At 37.9% G+C, this 18,818-nt stretch overlaps 1 protein-coding gene across 1 annotated transcript in view; it reads right to left on the bottom strand.

The window, feature by feature from the left end:
• NALCN (sodium leak channel, non-selective) overlaps positions 1-18,818 on the bottom strand; it is a 205,993-nt gene that overhangs the window by 171,871 nt on the left and 15,304 nt on the right. The window contains exons 3-4 of the mRNA XM_088136486.1: positions 13,585-13,641; positions 296-379 (exon numbers count right to left, since the gene is read on the bottom strand). Coding sequence (XP_087992612.1) covers positions 296-379; positions 13,585-13,641 — 141 coding nt within the window. The remainder of the gene's footprint in view (positions 1-295; positions 380-13,584; positions 13,642-18,818) is intronic.

The raw sequence follows: 18,818 nt of genomic DNA, 5'->3' as shown, positions 1-18,818 counted from the left end.
GTCTGCTGTTCTTGTCATATTTTATCTTTTTTTCCCTTTCTTTTAATTGGATTTAATGTAATTTCTTTGTTTTGATTGTTATGAACCACCCAGTGTCATTGGGAGTCGGGCAGCATACAAGTTCAATAATAACATAAAAAAAAAAATAGATTCTGTTAAGTACACTCTGTGGAATTCAATTAAAAGTTTCAGACCCATCTTGGGTTTGCTTAAGAAGGAGAGCCAGTCAGAGGGTTTTTTAAATTAAGCTCAGTACTTGGGCAGAGATGCCCTCGTTGTAATGAAATATAATTACCTGTAAAACTAAGGACACCCACAGACAAAAAACCATGAATCCATCAAACACACACCAGCGGTCCTTCACATAGGAGCTATCCCCCTACGGAGAAAAATTAAATTGGATTATATTGTGTGTTCATTGTGTTATTTTGTAATCATGATTAAACAAAAGTGATCAGACAGCATTTAAAAAAGCATAATGTTTGTAATGCAACAAAGCTGCAACATCTTAGCATTTGAAATTTTATAGCAATAGTTGCTGATTCAAGACAATAACTTTCTCCAAAATGATGTCTTCAGATGTGCAGTACTATTTAATTCTGCAACTATTAATTCGATGGCTCTAGAAGGCAATGCTAAATGAGAGAAGGCTGCAATAAATGCTTTCTCTAAAACAGAATGAAATAGGTTTAACATCCTAGAAGAATCATTTGCTTACAATGAGTAACTTAGAAAACATCCTCTATTTACCCCATAGATGCTTTAGTCTGACAGCTGCTGAAAACACCCTGCAACTATTTGGCACAAATGTCAGTGCCGAGTATTTAAAAGCACCCCTTTTATTTCAGTAGTGAATAGCATGAGTCTGTAAGCGATGCATCTGGAATAAGAGAAATGAATTAGATAAAGTAAACAGAGGAAGAATGCTTTTCCCAAACGTAACCCAACACACAAACTGCTTTGCACACAGTGCTCTTGTAACTGATTTTGCTAATTGTGAGTGTTTTTATACAATTCTTTCTTGACTCTTCGTAACTTTTCTCTTTGGTTGAACCTGAGACTTCTGTAATATGTTAGCTACAAGCACCGTTTGCAGATGCATCTTGATCCTTTCGTCTTTTTGCTGACCAAGAAAAGGCTCTAATGATTTGCAGCTGTAACACACAGGAAAATGGTATGCTATGGAATTCTCTTTGTCAGGCATGTCTTTGAATGTACCTTTAAGCTAAGGATTTAAGCTCATTCATACGCTGTTCCACATGTCAAGCTATAACACGCAAACTCATTATACTAATGTCTACATTTGCATTAAATATGGATATGTAAATTCAGCCCAAGCTTTTCAGCATGCATCTGTATTTAATTCAAAAGCAGACACAGTCAAGAATTATTTCTGTACAGTATTATGTTTTGCAGACTTCTAGTCAAGAGGATACTAGAGTCAGGTAAGAATTAATATGCTCCAGTATCTCCGGCAGCATTATTATCCTAAGATCTAATTACTGCCATTGGAGATGGCAACGTAAGTCTTATTGTCTGAGCAGAGCTCAAAAAACCTCAACTGCTTTCTTCTCCCCAAAGCCACAGTTGCTGTGAAATTACTAAGGAGCACATTATGCCTGTACTCATGGAGATGTGGACAGAGATAAAAATTATTCATCGTTCTGTTAGCATGGTACGTATGAGGTTAGATGTGACTGAGAACAGACTATCTCATTTGGGAGATACCAAGAAGCACACAGATGTGTCCACAACTGAATTACTGAAGAGTACACAGGCCTAAGTAATCTTCTTTAAATCTTAGTCTCACTGGTCCAATTTACATGTAGCTAGAATTTCAAGACAAGGAGAGAACGTCACTCTGCTTTCCTACGGAAACCTTAATACATGAAGTACGAGTTCTGCCAAGTTGAAAAAAAAATCTGCTAGATACTAAGGGCCCATCACATTTCAGCCTTTCCATTTTGTATAGATGATAAACCTCAGCCACTGGTTAAATCAGCTGAGAAAATACAATACTAAAGTAGAAAAAAAATGAAGTGGCACATTGTTCTTTCCAGGTGATGCTAAGGAAATGCAAGACATAGAGAGGATTTTGTGTAGTAAAAATTATGATTTATGATAGGGATCTTCAGTATTTTACCAGATTTCTCGTCATACTTGTTATCCGAGCATCTGACACATCCAAAGATGTTCTGGCCAAAGCAGAAAAAATTCTCACTTCTCTATGTTTTACAACTGAAATTTCTTCAGAGGACTGAAAATATTCTATGTTCTGCTATCATTCCTCCTTCCAACCTTTTAATTCCTATTTAGGCAGTTGCTTGTTTTATATATTTGTCTTGGACGCTATAAAGGAAAGATCTAAATTTTAGTCCTCTTTGTAGCTGTGATTTGTTCTTCTTTCCCCTTCCTCACACTTGGCTTTGCATAATAACAATAACACCTTATTAATGTGTGCGGGGATGTTTGCAACAAGCTTGACTATTGCTAATTTGAAAGTACAATTTTTATCACTCTTTTGCTTTTGATATTATTTGTATTTATGTATATATATAAGTAGGATATTGCATATGCTTTTTCTCTGGTCATCTGTTTCCAATATTAATTATTATTTATGGCAATTTCCCTTATAATATAAAATGCTAAGGAGTTGGGCGACTGCTAAGAGCCAAAAGTGTTACCTAACTTTCTTTAAAAATGGGAACTGAAATAGTTTTTTTGTTTGTTTGTTTAATCGGAGACTCATAGTCTTCCACTTGCAAATCCAATTTCTAATTATTTATTTATGCTCCCAGGCATAAAATACAAGTAGAAAATTTAAGCCTGAAAACAATAACAAGAAGAGGATATTAACCAGCTTCTTCAAGTTATAGTTATTGCTAGAAATGTGGCAACCTTTATAGCGGTTGTCCAAGTCAGGTCTTGCAGAAGGAAGATTGTAATGTCTTGATCAGATTGAGAGAGACTAACTAAAAATTCTGGCATTTGGATTTATGAATGCCAGATGCCATAGGTAGTACAATGGGGTGTGTGTGGAGAGGACAACTCTATAAGGTAGATCAGACCAAGAAACCAACGCCCTATAGGTCTAAAATTACTTTTATTATTACAACTATAGTAACAAAATCTTCCAAGTCTGAATGTGCCCCCCCCATCACTTTATCCCTACGTGAACTAGGGAGGGGCCTGTCTGAGATGTTTCTCAAATTAGTTTCTTGGAATGGACTCAAACCCATTGTCTGACTGTTGCGTTGATAGTAGCTCTCCTCGTGTCCTTCAAGGCTATGCCCTCTGCAATCCCTGAATTCCTTGCTTTGAGGGTGTGTCTCAGGGCTCTACCCTCTTTCTGCTCCTATTTAACATCTACATGAAACCACTGGGCAAGGTCATCTGCCAGCATGAGGTGCAGTATCATCAGTATTCTGATGATACCCAGTTGTACATCTCCCACCCTGGGCTGACCAAGCTATAATGTCGAAGACCTTTCCAAGTGCCTGGAGGCTGTGAAGGTTGGGATAGGGGAGAGCAGGCTTTGGTTCAAACCTGACAAGACTGAGTGGCTGTGAGTTTTAAACTGTCTCCCCAAATTCTGGCTATTTTCCATCTTTAACACTGCATGGGGATACACTTCTCCAGTCAGAGTTGGTATGTAATTTGGGAGTCCTGGACTCTTGGCTCCTGTTTGAACAGCATGTGGCAACCATGGCTGGGGCCTTTGCTCAGCTTCATCTTGTGCACCAATGCATCAGTTGCACCCATTCCTGGACCAGAAGGCCTTGCTCACAGTGACTCATGCCTTAGTCACCTCCCATTTGGATTACTATAACATGCTCCACATGGAACTGCCCTTGAAGAGCACTTGGAAGCTGCAGCGGGTCCACTGTGAGACTAGGCTGAAGCTGCCATAACTAAAGATGAAGTAGGCACATAAGCAGAGAGGACAAAAAATCAGGAATCTTGTCTAAAAAATCCCTTCTGGGAGGTAGATAAGGAAGAAACAAGTTGTTTAGGAAACAAAGGAAAAAAATGTCACCTGAACCAGACAAAGGAAGTTGGGCCTGAGCACATGGGAAAAAACCCAATCCCAGCTAATCAACAAAGCAAGAATTTTGGAGATTAAAAAGGAGACCTGAAGTCCACCCATTCCTTAGTCGTCTTTGGATTCAGACTTGGCAGCTTCTGTCCCTCTAGCTAGTGCCTGGCAGCCTGGTTGAGAAGGATGTGGTAAGTGTGTGTGTGTGAGAGAGAAAGAGCAAACGTACATTGTAACCAGTAAAGTTTTGCTGCTACTTTAAATTCACTGGGTCTCTTTGTATTCCAAAGAATCTGATATGCCTCAGTGTTTGGTTGAAAGTGATTTGTGTGCCCCTAATTTTTACTCAGCTGTTGACCAGGGCTGTGTGTCTTGTCTGCTCTAGCTACACCTATCTGGAAAACCCAGGTAGAAAGCAAGGGGGACTTAGAAAATCTGCGTGCCTCAACAGGCTGTGTGTGAATAAGTGACCATGCCAGTCCTCCCAGGCAAACCAGACAGGAGACACAACTAGATGAGCTAATTCTACTTTATTGTAAGGCTACATTAACAGAATCTTGCAAGTCTGAAAGTACAAATCTCTCATTCTCCCTATTTACCGCCTAAGTTGTTGGGGCAGGTCCTTTCTTTCTCTGGCCGTTACTCTGTTGCAGACTCCTTTCTCTTTTATCTGATCATTCCCTAGGTGGCATCTCTTTCCCCCATCTTCCAAGGTCACCCTCACATTCCATCACAAATCGTAAGCTGAACCTGGGAGTGCATGTAACATCAAAACACAACAAAGTGGGCAGTTTTTGGCATTCCTCATTATGTCCATGTAACATTGCTGCTCTGCTGCGCTGGCCCCCAGTAGGCTTCCACGTGCAATTCAAGGTGCTGGTCATTACCTATAAAGCCCTTCATGGCATAGTGCCAGGCTACCTGTGGGACCCTCTTTCTCCCATTGTTTCTGCTTGCCCCATCAGATCTAATAGAGGGGGCATGCTCTAGGTCCCTTTTATTAAGCAATGTCATCTTTGACATTGAGAAGGCACAATTACTCTGTTGTGCCTTCTCAGTGACAGTGCCTGCCCTGTGGAACACCATTCCCCTGGAGATTCAGATGGCCCCAACCCTATCAGCCTTTTGTAAGATACTGAAGACCTGGCTAATTCCCCAGGCATTTGGTTCAGGAGGTTAGATGAGCTTGTGGTTGTTGCTGTGCTTTTTTTCTTATTATTGTTTATCCTTGGGTGCCAGGAGTTGTGTGTTTTAATTTTTATATGTCACCCAGATTCACTTGTGTGAGACAGATAGCAATGTAAATCAAATAAATAAATAGGCAGTGGAACAATACATGGATTACTGGCTCAACCTCTGTATCTGGGTAGAAATACATACGACTGCTGTATGGGAGACTAATATATTTGCCTACAGTCTTCATAATAGGTAGGACGCCAATTTGAGCAAAGATAAAAAAAATCTCCTATGTGAAATATATAGGATATTATAGAGGTAGCTAGGAATCACTGTGAAGAACCTGCGGTTACCTCATAATAGGGATGGATGATTTTGGCCCTGTCATTTTGTAGTTCTAAATCACAAATCCTCTATTTAAGTTTGATAAAGACTTTATCTGTGCCAAATGATATTGCCAGAGGCCACAATATTGCAGATCAGAATCCATTTGCCACCTCAGGGATGAGGAAAACCTACCCAGTAGGATGCGATGAACCAGAGATTCACCTCAAAGTATTTCTTTCAGACAAAATCTGAGACATCCAAGTCTCAGGTGGGCCCCAAGAAAAATGCAGCCAAGGTCTAGCCAAACAAGGGCATTTGTTTGGGCAAGTGACATAAAGCATGGCTTTTAGAAACTTAGACTGAACAGCTTCTAAAGTAGAGGCATCCTTCTAAATACAAAGTTTTGCATATAACAAGAAACCCAGAATCTTTGCTTTATACAGTTTTATTGTTGTGGGAATGTAATTATTGCCTTGATAATTGGCATATTGATAATTAGCATATTTTAAGATTGCATTATAAAATTATTTGAGCTCTAATAGAAAGCTCATTCAATTGGTTATTGATGTTGGAAGTTAATGCCTAGGTACTTGAAGTCCTTAACCTCCTCAATTGATCTTCCATTAATTTCCATTTAACAGGGCACTTAAAGCACATTATAGAGAAAGCTAGAATCTTAGTTTCTGAGTAACTGATTTCAAGAAATTCCTTAGAACAGTAGGAAGTTAAAGCAGCTAAGCATCTGTGAAGGCCCTCTTGGGTTGCAGATAAAATGGATGCTTGGAATTTTACTTAGATTTTGAAAGTTGTTGCAGAAGAAATGGATCAAGAGAAATAATTAATAATTTAATTAAGATAATTAAATTATAATTAAACCAGGGACTCTCCAGAACAAATACATGGTTAATAGTTCAGCAGGATCATATAACAATTTAAGGACACTGTATCAAACCTTGGATTCCTTTCTAGATCATCATGCCTCCTTCCCATGATCAAATTTTAGTCTCAGATCAATATTTTGCAAGATTATGCTGCAAATAAAATCTAATGTACATTTGTTCTTATTTTAATCTGTCTCAATGTGGGTATAACCTTCTGCATTGTAGAAATTGCTTTCATTTATGTTAGACAGATAAATGTTACTACAGTCTTTGACCAGCATATTTCATCGACGTTATTTCTTGATATCTCATGCCAGTTGATTAGTACAAAACAAATACTGGGTTCTTTATGCTGATCTAATAGATGTCTATCCCATTGTATGAATGTGACTTACTCTATAATCCTTCCCAAGCAAAGCACAGATCTTATTATAAGTCCTAATTATAGTCCTATTTCACTGATCAATATGAATGCTAAGATATTAACAGCTATCCTTGCCAATAAATCATGGTTTTTTTCTTTCAATTATTGTACATTCAACTCAGGCTGGATTTATTTAAAACCATTCAGAGGTAGATGACATTAGATTTTTCATTGTTATAATTGTTTAATAGAAATCAGCAGGTGATATACAGGGAAGGCTTTTGATAAGGTTTTGTGGCTGTTTCTGAGATGGATATTGAGTAACTTTGATTCCCTCCAACTTTAGTATTCTGGATAGTCATATTTTATTCAATTCCTAATTCATAAGTGATTTACAGTAGTATGTTTTCTTCTTAAAATTTGGGTCATGGTAAACTTCAAGAATGCCCAGTTTATTTGTTTCTATAAATGCAAGGCTGTGAAATTAGATTTTTTAAAAAATATTAAGGAGATTGGAGTGGATAAAGCAGAGTATAAGATTATGTGGATGATATGCTACAATTTATAAAAACATTCATTTCTATTTGTTTCTCTTTTGTTAACCTATGTGCCATTATGTCATTGCACCAATGACACAATTATAAATCTGCATCACTATATTGGACACAAGTATACAAGTTGCATAATTTATATGTTGATTTAATAATAAACACATCATCATTTGTCCCCCCTTAACCTCCCACCATTTTTCTATGATCCATTGGTAGGATGATCCATTGCTTAACAACTGTTATCAACAGGAAATGTTTCCTAACATTTAGTCTGAAACTCATTTCTTTTAATTTCAGTCTCTTGGTCCTTGCTCTGCTCTTGGTTTCAACTAAGAACAAGCCTGCCTCTTCTTAAATATCACAGCTTTTTATATATCTGTAAGCCACTATAATCTCTCTCCTTAGTTTTCTTGTGTGCAAACTAAATGTGCCTATCCTTTTTAACCTTTTCTCACAGGCTTTGTTTCCAGAGCCCCATCATCTGGATAACTCCCCTCTGATCCTGCTCCAGTTTTTCCATGCTTGCAGTGCCCCAAACTGGGTACAAAACACAAAGCATGGTTTACCCAGAGTAGAATACAACAGAATGATTACTTGCTATATTCTAGATACAATGCTTCAGTTAATGCACACCAAAATTGCATTAACTGAAACATTGGTCTTTTTAGTTTGTTTTAGTTAGTTGTTCATGTTTAACAGGCAGTTAAATACTTCTCATGTGCATTGCCACCAAATCATATCTTCTAAACCATGTAGCAATGTATTTATAGTTACAGGACCTTACACTTATCACCACTGAACATCATTTTCTTGGATCTCTCAAATTTGGATTTCTGCTTTGTTCTCTAAAATACTTGCTCCCCAGCTTGATAAAAATGCCTTTCATTTCATCCATGTCCTTTTTAGCTGTATGATCAATATTTGTAGTCTATCAAAACATCAAGAACATGAACTTTTCATGCATGAGTAATGGCCAACAGAATGGAAGTATAAATCTAGACAAAATTTGCAGGAGTGGATTGCTGATATTATTATTGACATTTAAATTATTAATAATTATTCTACAATGGGACAAGGAAGAATTTTAAGTACAGCAGTTATCTTTTTGGAGTTATTTTGTTTCTTATATACATTTCCGTGCCTTTTTTTCTCTTTATTTTTTTTTAACACTGTTACATTACTTGTGCACAAATGTTGTTGGTTTGTTGGAGATCATATTAAAAATAATGATTTGCAGAAAATGACATTCAGAATTTAATAGTTTGAAGTGACAAAATATACACACCACAGTATCTGTTGTGAATGGCAAACTTATGTTTCAATATCCTGATTGCCTTAGCATAAACATAAGAGAGATTATGGTAGAGAAGCCCACCATTTAAATATGAAGGTGCTATTCACAATAAATGGCATATCTGTTCAGAGCACCACTAGATGTCAGCAAAGAGGTACGGAACTCCCCACCTCTTTGCTGCCATCTAGTGTTCTGGACTTCGGCAGTTGAGATATGATAGTCCTATATGTGTCCTGTGATTTAAACCTGGTGATCCCATTTAAACTAATTCGGTGCAATAACTACTGCCCCTGGTAAGCAGTGTGTATCCTTTCTTGCATGTATTGAAAGATGCAGCCTCTAGTTCATTCCATTGAGGCTGGATAGGCAAAGGATACAATGAGCAGAAGCCTAAACCGCATGCGTAGTCCCTAATCTAGGCACATTAATTGAAATATCTGAAGAGAGCATCTGTGCATATATTTATATACATATGGGTTTTTTCAGTTATCCATGAATACTTGCAGCTTGTCACGATGCTACTTCCCTCCCATATGCATATTTGTTACACATACTTTGAATACTGATACAGAGCAGATAATGAAACTATTCTTTCTGTTACGTGGTGAGCTTTGGGGGAAATCATCTTTGTAATTTCATAGAAGATGTATTCCCTTAGCAATGTTTTAAATAGAGTTATGCTCTATTAACTTTATTCAATGTCAGGCATTTTGTTAGTGTACATAAACAGGAGGAAGGGAACCCTCCCCCCCCCAAAACAGATACCTGATGGTTTGTTTTCCCTTCTGGGAACATTCTCCCTTTATTGGGAAGTAGGCAAAAAACTACAATACCAAAACCAGATGACTTGCCATATAACCAGAGGCTAAAACAACTTCAATTACGGATTTTATTTAACATTACAAGATTGGACTCTTTCATTGTCCAGTGCAATAATACCAGTGAAGCCATGGACAAGATCATTAAGAAAATGGCAGGTTCACACATCATGCTGGGGCCTGATTTATTGGCTTTGGCTCAGTTTGGCAAGCCTTTGCCTAACTAACAAGAGAAATAAGAAACAAACCACAGCAATTTCATATAGACAGTGATTAGACTATCACCTCTCCTGTAATAAGTCAAGATAGAAATACAATTGCTTCACTCTCCCTTTTGTGCAAGCAAGCAGAAGTTTCAATAACTATAGTTTGCTCTTTCATCCAAACAAGTAAACTATGGCTTGGCTAGTTCACACATTATAATGAGCCAGACGTGTGTTTCTTCTAGCCATTGTGGTTACAGGGAAATTAAATAAAATTTGTTTCGCTTCAATATACATTTTCAACTAACCTAGAAGCCACCATGAAAAGAAGAACCCATGGTACTTCAAACACTGCTTTTCAGTTGCCGCTACAACATGTCTTTAAATGCTGGGAATCTGCAATAACCAGATTCCTGATAATTTCATCTGTACTAAAAGCTTCACTATAGATAAGTGAATCTTTGTCTTTCTCCTCCACAAAACTATTATGCACCATAACCTTATCTTTTTTTTTTTCAGCAGTATGCTCTTATTCAGCAAAAATGTTAATTATTCAGTCATTTATAAACTAATTTAAATTTACAAATGGAGTTTTAAAAATAGTCACTCAGTTCAGGTGTTTCCTTATAGCACAGAAAGGAAAACATGTTTACATTCAAAAATGGACATGGACAAGCGTGAAGAGCAAAAAAAATGCTGCAGCGTGTCCACTTCTGCTGACAGTAGGTTTCCGGATGGGATTTCTATCAATCTGCAGGATGTGGCAAGCTATAAGAAGCTTAGGAAGGCTCCTCCATTTTCTCTGTCTCATGCTAATCTCCATTTTTATTTCCCAGATGATTTGCAGTGTTTCACAATTAAAGAACAAGCTGCCATCAGCTGTAGGCTGTCTTCTTACCTTACTTTTCTTCAGGCAAGTTCTCTCTCTTGTTTCTTAGCAGGCTTATTTATGATTCTATTATCTATCAGCAATCATTGTTTGTATACTCTGAAATGGAGTGATCATGGCCATTTCCCTTTCTTGGTACAAAGCAAACTTGGTACCACATTTGCTGTCCCTGATGCCAATTCTTACTCTGTCTCTGCTCTAAAACTCTACCCCAAGTTTGGGAGTGCATCTGTTGTTATAGGCAAAGCAAATGATCACCAGCCAGGGCAGAAGACATCCACCAGCGGGACAAAGCAACGAAAAGGGATAGCCCTGATATTATTGCAATTCCACAATTTCTGCCTGAGCTTCTCTAGGTAGTTTATTTACCCCTCCACCCAAACCCCATTTTGGCATCTCACAAGTTCAAAAGAATGTGAAATAAAGAAGCACATGAGAAGACAGTGGACCAAAAATATCCACAGAGGGGAGGGAGGCAGCCCCTGCCCTGATTGTGCAGCCAACTCAACCCTATAGAGTATAACTGAAATTGACTAGCTCCTGGGGGTGGGGGTGGTGAAAGGTGATGAGGGTGATCAAAACTGACAAATGTAGGGAAACTGGGAAATAAACAGCAACAAAATCCTAGATCAACATCCCTCATTATTTCCAGGACAGTCCAAGGAATGCTCTATCTAAAGGCAAGGATCTCCACTGACACCATTGCTCAGTAGTGCTAATACAGATGTTGTCAGATATACAGTACCCCTGTTCTTCTCCAGATAGCAAGGATTTCCTCTCCTCTCCCCTTTTCTTGGAAGCCTGGAGAGAAATGGACTTCAAAAATAGGGAGGGTGGGAGGTAACAATTATGGAGGGAACTCTGCAAGCTAACAGAACAAATGCAGGGACAGATCTGTAGCATAGTGCTTGCTGAAGGGGGGAAAGGCTACTGTTATTGGGATAGAGCAACTGACAATATAAGACTGTACTCATGAGTTGAAGTCAATGTTGTGTGATCAAGAGGGAAAACTGGGGCTATCAGGGCATGATAGTTCTGTGCTAAAAAAGAAAAAAGTGGGCCCAAGGCTTTCAAATTTAATATATGCTGCACAGCAGGAAGTCTGACATGCTGGTTAATCTGTGTGATTTCTGTGTTAATTTCTATTGGCAAATCATGCTTTAGTTTCTGCATTCAAAAACCAGTGCTGGCCAATTATTTTGACATGTCACCTCTAATTCTATAAATCTGGTATAAACCTATATGGATGAAGATTCCTTGTATCATTACTTACTAATTCCTCTCCTTTTTTTCTGGATGGTCCCTTGAATATGACTTTGTCATCTTGATGGCTGAAGCCAACCATGCACAGTAATTAATTTAATCTACTAAGCCACTCAGTCTAGGTGAATATTATGCTTTTTCATACCATACCACTTTCTTACACATACTGTATGCATTTTACTTACATCTGAAAATGCAGGGATAATTTACACTTCCACAAAAATGGATGAAGCTGGAAGGCACCCCAAATTCACTGGGACTGCACTGCACTAGTAAATGTAAAGTACCTTCAGTATATTTTTCACAATTTTTTTTTATCATGTACCAGGCTTCTGGAGAAGTGGAAGCCTTAACAGCAGAGTTAAATCTCTTGGCAGTGCTGGTTTAATAAAGAGTGATGTCTCCTTTCCCCGAGGCCTGAATTCCTTAGATACAGGATTTCTGTCCCAAGGGAACAAGCTATATCCAAAATAAAAATATTCTGTGTGTATAAAAGGATGACACACTGATGTCTCTAATGCTGTCCCACCTGATTTTCCATGCTTTATGGAGCCTTCATGGCACGGGAAATCCATGAATAATAATGGTACAGTCTTCATAATTCATGCAGGGCAGCAGGGACTGTAGCACAGAAGTCCTCAATAACATTCGTAACAGATCTTTATAAGCCCCATCCTGTTCCCACACTTCATAGTAACGTAAGTATTATCATCATCAACAGTTTCAAGTCATGGAACTGAAACTTGGAAAGGCTGTTAACACAAGATAACTGAGATAATGAAGGTCACATAGCAAAAGCAACATCTGCATTGTGCACTGTTTGCTTGTATTTAGTTCACTATAAAATTCAGAATCTGTTGCAAAATTCAGTTTTGTACTGTTAATTTTGTATTTTTCTTATATATTTGGTTTCAGTCTGTAAAGCATGCAAATCTATTAGCTAGGTTTGAAAAATATATAAATATGGGAATGTGTGGGACCCATAAAACTTACTCCAAGTTTTCTTCTATTTTATGCCCCCTTACACAATGGTCATTTCACCTCAATCACCATGATCTGTTCTCCGTTTAGCTTCTCTGTGCCCTATAATATCTAACCTTTATGTTTTGAGTGCAGAATCATTTTTTCATGCAAAGTTGAACTGTTTGGGCAAAGCACACTCCCCTATTATCAAAGCAGCATATGTCTTCCCTCCAGGCCCCCATTTCCAAATTATAAACTTGGAAGAGAAACAAATTGTCAAGCTAAGCAAATGATTTCAAAATTATGGATACTGATTTTGGATTTATTGGTATCAAATGTAGATGGGGATAATGTTTGTGGGTGCAGAATAGACACAACCCACCCTATGGTTACATTTTCAAATAAACTGTGATGGCAGCCTGGGCCTTAGTGAAACATTGTGCATGCAATGTTTTATACATACCACAGAATCTATAAAAAAATCATTCCTAAGCAATTATGACTTCAAATGGCTTGAAAAAAAAATCAGATCAGAAAAGCTTTGAAAATGGAACATGAAATTATGTATATGTCCTTTACAAGAGAACTAGTGCTAGCTTTCAGTATCCATGAAAAAGAAATTATAGCCATATATGATGATGAAAGAGCTTACTGTGATTACTGTTTACAGCACAGATATTATGCAATAACATATGATCCACTTCAGCCTCCATAACCTTATATATGAAATTCCTCTTCAGCTTGGACAGGCAAGCATGTTCTGGTTTTACCTTTGATAAGGGAAATATCCCCAAGCAAGGTGAACTTCTTCCATCTTACCTTGAACATCTGAAATGGCTGTGGTGTGGTTAACCTCCAACCTTTTCCCAACTCCATCTACAGAAAAAAGGAGATTACCTCCATTCATGAGCTTTGCACAGTAGCAGTGTTATCTGTCAATGTTCTGAGTGACCCGCACGCCATGATATATCTGATTCTGCAGAGGCTCAACCTCCCTTCAATAATACCTTTTATAAAGTCTTTGTTGGGTTCTCAGTTTATGAAATAAAACCGCGGGGTCTTTCTAATCCAGGCTGAAATTAGTTACGGTGCAGTTAAGAAGACAAATCGAGGCCTAGATGATGTTGCCAAATTTCAACTCCAATCAGTGCTAGCACTCAGAGCTAATGCTGAGGGATGATGAGAGTTGCAGCCCAACAATATGAACATGAATGTTCATGTTCAGCCCAACAATATGAACACACATGGCCAGATTTTGCTCTAAGTTAACCCTGGAGCAGCATGTTTGCTTGGTTAGCTATCAAGGCTCAAGCAAATCTGGCAGAAGTTTTAGGTCAGTGTTTCTCAATCTCAGCAACTTTAAGATGCATGGACTTCAACTCCCAGAATTCTCTAGCCAGCATGGCTGGTTGGGGAATTCTGGGAGTTGAAGTCCATACATCTTAAAGCTGCTGAGATTGAGAAATGCCATTTTAAGTGCTATTTTTCCCCCTCTCAGTTCCGTAAAGTTTTTGAATAGTACTAAATAAGGTGCTGTCATTTTTTCATTTACCCCAAAATACCTGTTATCATATGATTTCAAAGGATAGGGAAAACGTATATCCTTTGCAGATATTCTTTCCCATCTCAAATGTGCACAGTAGAGCAATTCTGCTATTCCCCTGCATGTGATTAAAATAAGAGAGTTCCTAGCGCCATAAGGTCTCATATATATAAATTTTGACTGAGGGTCTGGCATTATGCAATGGGGGTAAAATCCTCCAGCATTGCAGAAGGGAAAGCAAGGCCTCATTCAGATGATTAGGAACAAACAAACAGCTGCAAACTTATTCACAAGCATATTCACCATCCTCTGCATTAGAAGCTTGCATTTTTAGATAAAGAATTTCATCTTAAGAGGAACAAGTTTAGTTCACATTAGCTATGGATCTAAAGTCAAAAATTCCCAGATTGATTCCTTAGTTCCAATGCAGTATATTGCCAATCTTGTCATTAATTATATGCAATATATCTGTATACTATTCATCAAATTACAAATGGTTGTTGATGATTGTCCATCTATAGATTGGAGTTTTATCATACCCCAAACCATTTTAAAATGTGTATCCAAAATGTAAGACGTATACTGAATTAAACATCAATTTCTATATAAACAAGTTACAACATTTCTATACATCTCTCGGAAAGATTCACAATAATTAGGTCTCCTGATAAACTGAAGCTTTCTTTGCAAGGAGGAAAAAAAAACCCAACAGTGTGGAAAAACAGTCAAGCATCATAAACATGATGCAAGTTTCTGAAGACTGGTGGAGAGGTTTTGGGGGGGACTGACTTTCTCTAATAGAGGGCAGCAACCCAGAGCCCCCCAATATGACTGCACAGTTTGAGTATAAAGGTGGGATAAAAACTGAATAAATTAATGAATTAAATGGGCCAAGGATTACTGCAAATGTTATTTCTGGAAAGGACACACTATGAAAAGTGAACTGTTGATGTGGATTCAACTCTCCCTCCTCCCAGCACTCATAGATCCATCACCACACAATCCTGATGTTGGCACAGGTATTTTCAATCCCACTGAAGCCAAATTGGCCCCGAAAGGAAGAGTAAAAAAACTGCCCCCCTTTTTTTCCTCTGATCAGAGTAAGCCAACCGGGTTTTGGACCTGATGGACTACCACTTACAGTATTTCAATCTGCATTTCATTTAGGATTAATCTCATATTGCTGCAAGATGCTCACTCAACAACTGAAATGGTATATATGCCTAGATAGATAGATAGATAGATAGATAGATAGATAGATAGATAGATAGATAGATAGATAGATAAAGTAGGGCAAAACCTGAGTGTGTGGAATGATTAGAAGTTTCACATTATATCCTGAGAAATGATGACTTTGTTTAATTGAAGCCCAACATATTTAATTAGAGCTGCCCCATGATAAAAGCAATCTTAGTTAATTAATCATGAAAGCTATAAACCTGGATGGATTTAGATGAACAAAACAGTAATTCAGAAGGGAAAAACATTCTTTTCACTGTTTTTAAAAGATGCGTACATGAGCCTCAGCAAGTAAGAGGCATTCCCTGAACGTGAGACGAGAGGGAAAGTCCCTTCTGAGAGTTTGGCTGTCATTCACATAACTGTAAACTGTTTGCATTCAATATAATTATATACACCAGATAACTTCTTTTAAATTAAAAAATAATTTAAAATCAATGGAAAATGGCTGACCTGGTTTTAATTATTACTGAGCCAACTAGTATGCAGGTTTGCTCATGAGATGTGTGATTTATAACATGGAAAGCTTTATTTGAACCAAAGCAATTTATGCCAAATAAACATTTTACATTAATTTAAACCACTTTTGAACAGCCCAACTTAATCCACGCTACAGGTCCTACTGATTTTAGAAGGATTTCCAACAAAGGTATAATGTTTAAGAATAAATACATTTTAAATGGTTATGTTCCAACATTCTAATTTATAGTGTGATTGGTTTTTTTTTTTTCCTGGGTTACAATGATTTGCATAGGGAATGCGTAAATAACCATAGTTCCTTTTGAGGTGGTAAAGCACAGGCTGAAACCATGGTTTGTTGCAAGTTCCAATAGGCCCATGGGCATCTCTCTTGGCATCAGCAGTCTACCTGATCTAACTGATTTTTTTTAGATTCCTTTAATAAAAAAAAAAAAAGAGGGAGCTAATGTGCTAGAAAGCAAAACCTTAGGCTCTAACATTTATGTACAACAAAGCTTTGCATCCCATAAATACTTTTAAAATATAAGAGTATGTTAAATTAGGATTGCAGATAGTATACTGGCAGAGATGAAAACAATGGTGGAGAAATACCACAAGGAGTTTTCCTAAAAGTTTGTTTTGGAACCAGCCACATCCATCATGACTGCTAGTTTAGGAATACACAAGACCCCAAAGGGAGCTATTTTGTGAGAACGATCACAACATGCTTTTATCGTGCCCTATTTCTTTACACCCGATTTACTTTTAGTCCCATCCAAGCCTTTAACCAATGCACGGAGCTCCCCCAAAAGCTAAAAGTTAAAAAAAAAAAAGGAAAAGGGGAAAGAGAAATTGGCCATAAGAGTCAGGATTGCTCAGACTGTAAAAAGACTGATTCTGGCTCGTTGAGTAGGCCATGGCTGACATAAAGCATAGCTTTGTACACTTAGCATAGCAAGTGTGCCACAAAAGCAAGAAGCACCTAAGTCTGAAAGTAATTGTCAGACAGGCTCCACTGGCACTCTCATTGCCTTGCACTTTCGTATCAGTGCCTTTTAATGATCCAATTTTATGTCTATTTTATACCACTTGTGAAGAGCAAGACAGTCTATAAAGCAGTGTTGTCCAAACCTGGCCACTTTAAGATAAGTGGACTTCAACTCCCAGAATTCCCTAGCCAGCCATGCTGGCTGGGGAATTCTGGGAGTTGAAGTCCACTCATCTTAAAGTGGCCAAGTTTGGACAACATTGCTATAAAGGAATAAGTAATACACGATACGTTTTATTGCCCAAAGACACATACTTATATTGTTGGTATTAATGGCATTATTTTTCAACAGGATTTTGTTTTAACAGCAAGGTACTATTTTAAATACTAAGAGTATTCCTTCCAGGTCCAAATATATTTACATGCCATTTAAAAATTAATCAGATTTTACACAAGTTTAGAGAGACACAAAAAACCTTCTGAAATCAGCATCTGTGAGTATAACATCTCCCTGAGTACAAAAAGAAGCAGCACTAATCTTGCCTCTTCATGCTATGCTGTTTCCTAATTCTCTGTTCTGGGTCAGCAGAACGGAAGATGAGAATGACCACACACACAATAGAAGAGGCTTCAGGAATGAAGAGTTCTGCTGAGAATTATTACTGGAAACAGCAGAAGGGCCCTCTGTCACTGTAGCAGAAGGTTCCTCTTATTATTTTCCTCTATTCAAAAGTTAAAATTGGCTACAGAGAATCTAAACAAACAAACAAAAAGAGTAACATTTGGATTTTTTTAATACAATAATTTGTAGAATTTTCCAATTCCCTTCATTAAGGTTCAAGAAACTGGGAGGAATCTTTACCAAGGTGGGGCTGGAATTCAAGAACGGAAGATACGCTTTCTGAATGCACAAGACAGAAAACAAGAGAGAGGGTCCAAATTTCTACTGCATCTCCCATTTGTGCTGGGGTGGATATTTATTTATTTAATCAATTGCAACTTTGGGCAGCTAAAACAGGTTGAAAACAAGTACGTAAGAAATAACCAAAACAAAATAAAAATACAAACAAGGCATCCAAGGCAACCACAATCATCTCCATAATCTTTACAGAATGGGCTCAATGCTTAGGGAAAAGCTTATAGCTGAATATCAACTGTAAACGAATGAACCTTGTCCCATACTGACAGAGGACCTCTCTCTGTGTCTTGCAGATATTAATCAGGATGGGAGAGAGGACTGAATCCAGTACTCAAGGTCTAGATCTTTCTCCCCATCTAGTTTAGGAGCCGCCACTGATAGGAGCCCCCCATTCAGGAAGGAGCAGACCCCAATAATGTAGGCCAGGGTTCCTCAACTTCAGCAACTTTAAGATGGGTGGACTTCAACTCCCAAAATTCCCATGCTGGCTGGGGAATTCTGGGAGTTGAAGTCCACCCATCTTAAAGTTGCTGAGGTTGAGGAACCCTGATGTAGGCCCAGAAAAATATTATAGTTTTCTTCCAGAGTTCTTTATAACTGTTGCCCCACTATTTTCCTTACAGCCTTTCCCAAAAAGGAAACGTTAGATTTATTTGTTCAATTTATTTCTTCAATTTACATGGCTGCCTATCTCACATACACGACTCTGGCAGCTCGCAAAGTTAAAACACCAAAAACAATACAAAAATAACCTTGTTGTCACTTTGTTTTCATTCTGAATAAAGATAAAAAGATAAAGAACAATTTGCCATGCTCCCTAATAAAATATCACCCTAAAAGTAGTCAGGAAAAGCCTGATTGCTATACACACACACACATATGTATGCGCACCACACACCTGGAAA

The sequence above is a fragment of the Python bivittatus genome, unplaced genomic scaffold (genome assembly GCF_059951505.1).
Source record: "Python bivittatus isolate LINGU-HERP-01145 unplaced genomic scaffold, Pbiv_v1 ctg000060_np1212, whole genome shotgun sequence".
Lineage (NCBI taxonomy): Eukaryota > Metazoa > Chordata > Lepidosauria > Squamata > Pythonidae > Python > Python bivittatus.
Note: the sequence above shows the minus strand (reverse complement) of the source record. Positions and strands in the feature narration are given on the sequence as shown.